The 5,330-nt window shown below is 41.7% G+C and overlaps 1 protein-coding gene across 1 annotated transcript in view; it reads left to right on the top strand.

Annotated features, from left to right (window-relative positions):
* LOC101861857 (excitatory amino acid transporter 2) overlaps positions 1–5,330 on the top strand; it is a 14,638-nt gene that overhangs the window by 5,298 nt on the left and 4,010 nt on the right. The window contains exons 4-5 of the mRNA XM_035968852.1: positions 1,410–1,643; positions 4,523–4,717. Of these exons, the coding sequence (XP_035824745.1) occupies positions 1,410–1,643; positions 4,523–4,717 (429 nt within the window). The remainder of the gene's footprint in view (positions 1–1,409; positions 1,644–4,522; positions 4,718–5,330) is intronic.

Here is a 5,330-nt window from a genome sequence, read left to right as displayed (position 1 = left end):
CGCGGGCGCACACACACCCAAACACACACACACACACACACACACACACACACACACACATACACACACACACACACACACACACACACACACGTACACACACGCACGATGTTATCTCCATAAACTTTTTCATGTTTGTCTTAAAATGCAGGTTTTCACTCGTACACACACAACCCCCAACCCTGCCTTTCGCATCTCCACCGGTGCATTTACATTTTAAAAAATAGAAGAGTTTAAAAGAAATGAGGTAGTCATGAAACAGAACCAAGGTATGTCGAACCTGCTGCTGACGGTCATTTGTCCAAAACAATCACCTGTACAATAGCCCACTTCCCACGCCTGGCCCTATGTTGACTTTTTTATATATTGTTTTTTCATCATAATGAAGCAACTAAGAAGTGGTTTCTTAGGAGCCTACTGAGAATATCGTGAAAAAGGAAAGAAACCAAATGAGCAAGAGTACTTGATTAACCCCACGTGGGACTCTCACTGTTAAAAACAATCAGGAAACGACAAATGCAGTTTTTTGGGACCCCTGAATAGACCTAAAGGTCTTGAACATCTTGGCCTCACTGGCAAAACTGATGGCAAACGAGTAAGGGGTAGGCTCAGAGCAACCTATTTAGGGAACCTAAACAAAATGGGTATCGGGGAAAGATCAGGGTAACGTAGCTTTTTTAAGAGCATCCAAGCAAGGTATAAATGGAGAACCATGATCGCCGATGTCTGCCGCAGATCTGGCACTGGGTGATGATGACGATGATGAATGATACTGTCCAAGGCGTCCACCTGTCCAAAACCAATACGTGGGCTCTCGTGGCCTAGAGGTTAAGGTGTTGGCCTCTCATTCAAAGGTCCCGGGTTCGAATCCGGATAGCGACCAAAACATTTTCTTCTCTAAAATTGTCTCCTTTCACCTCCTTTCCTGCTCTCTAGCAACATTCTGTCGTCTGCTTTCGTCTCCTCTTTCTGCCCCCACTCCCTCACCTCCTTTGCCCCCTCCTCTGGGCTCCTGACTCTTTCTGCAGCCTTTTTACTGATACTCCTTGACTCCTTACAGTGGTCTTTCTGCCACACCCCTGATCTTCTGGTAGGAAAGATCTACACCTAGCCTTCTCGGACAAGGGCGAAAATCTCGGAGGTCCCGTGTGCAAGTTGCGCACGTTAAAGATCCTTTGGTGGTCTAAAATCGATAAGAGTAGGCTTCGGCCGCCCCGAGCAAAATTCAAAATTTCCTACCAACTAAAAGTATTAGGTGTCCCGCGCGCTCATATGACCTTATGCAGTTGTGAGCGCCATACATCACATACCAAAACAAAACAATAAAAAAACAACCACTTTTCTCCCGGACAAAAAGCGGCCGTTGTGGACAATTTCGACTGTACTGTGGTATCTTTTCCTCCCTCCAGGTTCACACCAGTAGGAGTTGCCTCCCTCATCGCCACGGCGTTCTTGCAGACGTCAGATCTGGACAGCGCGGTGCGCTCCCTTGGCATGTTCTCTCTGACTGTGCTGGCGGGCCTCGCCATTCACCAGATCGTTCTGGTGCCTATCGTTTACTTTGTGCTGGTGCGGGAAAACCCGTACCGCTTCTTGCTCTCTCTCGGTCGCCCGTGGCTCGTCAGTTTTGCTGCTGCCAGCTCGTAAGTAAGAGAACTGAGAGGAGAGAAAAGAAGAAAGAAAGACGGCAAAAATGAAAAAAAATAACATTTTGACCGATTGTAGAGTAGATGACATATGTTCCCATCAACATAATTTTGCTGAATAAGGAGGCGGGTTGTTTCGACCCTGCTTGTCATAAAACAACCCGGATTGGGCGGAGTCAACCTCCCAGCGTCAGGACAAAAAAAGACACAGAGATAATATTTTTTAAAAACAGAAACTGATGTACTGAAAAGTGAGTAGACGTGGAATAACATCAAAAGGCTAGCCCAGAATAAATAAAGGTGGAGAGGGTTTGTCCGTGGCCTATACCAGCTGTACAGGGTGAGAAAGGCTATGATGATGATGATGATGATGATGATGATGATGATGATGATGGTGGTGATGATGATGATGATGATGATGATGATGATGATGATGATGATGATGATGATGATGATGATGATGATCGATTCGAAAAATTCGAATTCCCCTCGTTGGAATCAAACTGATTTCTTGAGCGTACAACTTCACAGAGCACAGCCAAGTTCTTGTCAGCCTTTTTGAAGCCAGCACCCACTACTGCCACCTTGAAGAGGCTAATTGTGTTGCGCGCCTATTTTGGGGAGCAGCGAGGGGAGGTGTAAACCACTTACAATAATAATATTACAATCATCCTTTTAGAAAACATAGTGTTTACTGAGCAGGAAAATACATTGCCGCAATTGACAATTAATGTCAATTTTTTTATTCACTCCCCCCCTCCCCCCTCCTTTCCTACATCACCTCCTTCTCAAACAATATCTCTTCATGAAACATGTCGGTCTGCTTTTCTTAACTGCTCATTCGACCTGTTATTTCTTATTCGTTAGCATTTGTGTCACAACGCAGTGGAATCAGGCGCTCGTCAATTTTTGGGCATGTGGAGTTATAGTACCATCTGAAAGCTAATTTATTTGCCTTGCTTCCAATGAAATAAACATCCGTCTATCTTGAATAAAACCCAAGATATTTGCGACTGAAGGAAGTAAGGTCGCCTGGTTTCAGTGGTAATATTAAGGAGAAAATGGCCGCCAAAGTTTGGTAACTCCAGATTATAGCTAAAGAGCCCTTGAAAACAGACAAATGACATATTTTGTGTCCTTAATCAATGTTTTTCAGTAAATTTCACATGGAAATGTGTTTTTATAGGGAGATAAAAGAGGTTGAGCTCAAAATATTATTTAAAATTCGATAAAAATTTCCAGCATTTAGGAAAATTTCCCCTTTTCTTCGATTTCTGTATTTTGACGAGCGCCTGGTCTCACAACGCAGCCTCACATTTGATTTCTTTTTCCGATTAATAGTTCTGCTCCATTTCTAGACAGGTTAGTCTTCTCTTCTTAAAATAAGCTTGACTTATTGGCTATCCAATAAATGTGAGCTCCACTGAGAGTAGAAACCCCAACTTTGAGTGGAAGGTCAAGTGAATTCCGAATGGAGGGGGCAAGTTTACTTTTACCTCTAGAAGCATCTCTTCTCAGATACAGAGGATCGAATATCTTCAGTTTTTATATCCATTTTTTAAATTATGTATCTAATATCATTTACAGTCTATTATCGCCGAAGAATATAACAACGACAACAACGCCGGTGTCGACGACGACCATGACGATGACTATTGCGAATCCCTCAGAACCGTAGCTTTCCCAGGGACTCTGTCGATTTGAAGAATTTTTTGGTGTCCATCCTATATTTCATCTATCGCCACCTAATGTAACAACAACAACTACAACGATGATTATGACGATAACACAACTCGCAGAGCCGTGGCTTTCTCGGAGACACTGTCGACACTGGAGAACATTTTATGTCGATCTTATTTCTTATGAATCGCATTCGACTACAATAATAACGACAACGACGACGATGATGTTTACAATAACGAAACCAACAGCGTTGTAGCTATGCCAGAGACATAATCGACACTAAAGAAATGTTTTATATCTATTTCATATTTATATCGTATCTATCACCACCGACAACAACAACAACGACGACGATGATAATGACAATAACGAAACCCCCAGAGCCGTAGCTATCCCAGAGACATTGTCGATACTATAGAAATGTTTTACATCTATCTTATATCTTATCCATGACCACCAACTAAACGACGATGACGATGATGACGACAGTATTAAAACACGCAGAGCTGTAGCTATCCCAGAGATATTGTCAACACTGAAGAAAATATTTTTATATCGAACTTACATCTCATCTATCACCATCGATTACAACCACAACGATGACGATGATGATGACCATAACAAAACCCATAGAGGTGTAGCTATCCCAGGGACCTTGTCGATACAAATTAAACGTTTTACTTCTGTCTCATATCATATCTTATATCTTTTCTATCACCACCGACTATAACAAAAACGACGACAAAGACGATGACGATGATGACGACAATAACGAAACCCACTGACTGCCACCGAGCTGTTGCTATCCAGGAGACATTGTCGACACTAAAGAATTTACATCTATCTCATAATAATATATCTTGTATCTTATATCTTATCTATCACCACCGACTAAACGACGATGACGATGATAGACGATGACGATGACCATGATGATGACGATGACAATTACTATAATGAAACCCACAGAGCTGTAGCTATCCAAGAGGAATTGTCAACACTGAAGAAATTTTGTTTTACATCTGTCTCATACCTTATGTCTTATTTATCACCACCACCACCAACAACAACAATGACGACGATGATGATGACAACAACAACAACGATGATGACAACAACAACAACAACAACAACAACAACGACGACGACGACGATGGTGACGATGATGATGATGACAACAACGAAACATGCAGAGCTGTAGCTATTCCAGAGACACTATCGACATTGGAGATAAACAGCGGTCTTGACAAGAGAATCACTCGCTTCGTTGTGCCCTTCGCTTCAACCATCAACAGAGACGGGAGTTGTGTGTTCATCATGTCCGCCTGCACCTTTGTCGGTCAGCTGTCGAATGAAGAGTTACACGCAGGCACCTTCGTACTTCTGTGGTAAAAACTTGTTTGTTGGTTGGTTGGTTGGTTTGTTCGTTTGTTTTAGAAAGAGTTTTACGGCACTTGCTGCAACACAAATAGGTCATGTAAATGCCACAGATTAGAGGTGTTACCACATGAAAGGAGTAGCATTAAGGGGGGGCTACACCTGGAGGCTACCTCGCTTATTACTGGACCGAATTTTACCAAATTTTACACATATAACAAGCATAGTAAGGGGTCTTAAAATCCGCAATCAAATTTGAGAAAAAAGTTTCGTTTCCATGGATACGCCGCCGTATTGGATTTTATTGACATGTCTTACGTAATGAATACCACACTTATTGCTAATGGAAATTGATTGTTGTTTTTTTGCATGCGTGTTCACAAACATTAGATCTAAAACTTTGTATGTTGTTTTTTTCCTAATCGAATTAGAAAATTTTTAATGAATTTTTTCCTGAAGTAGCATTCAAGTGTGCGAAAAATCCTTGAAAATCCACACTCCAGACACCAACAACAAAAGTCTATTCCATATATCAAAAATTCAACAGACAAATTTTTAGTATTACCCCTTCTCTTCATTCTGTGAAAATTTCATGAAGATTGGATGAAAAATGGTGGAGTTATT

This window comes from Aplysia californica, unplaced genomic scaffold (assembly GCF_000002075.1).
Source record: "Aplysia californica isolate F4 #8 unplaced genomic scaffold, AplCal3.0 scaffold00005, whole genome shotgun sequence".
Taxonomy (NCBI): Eukaryota; Metazoa; Mollusca; class Gastropoda; order Aplysiida; family Aplysiidae; genus Aplysia; species Aplysia californica.
Note: the sequence above shows the minus strand (reverse complement) of the source record. Positions and strands in the feature narration are given on the sequence as shown.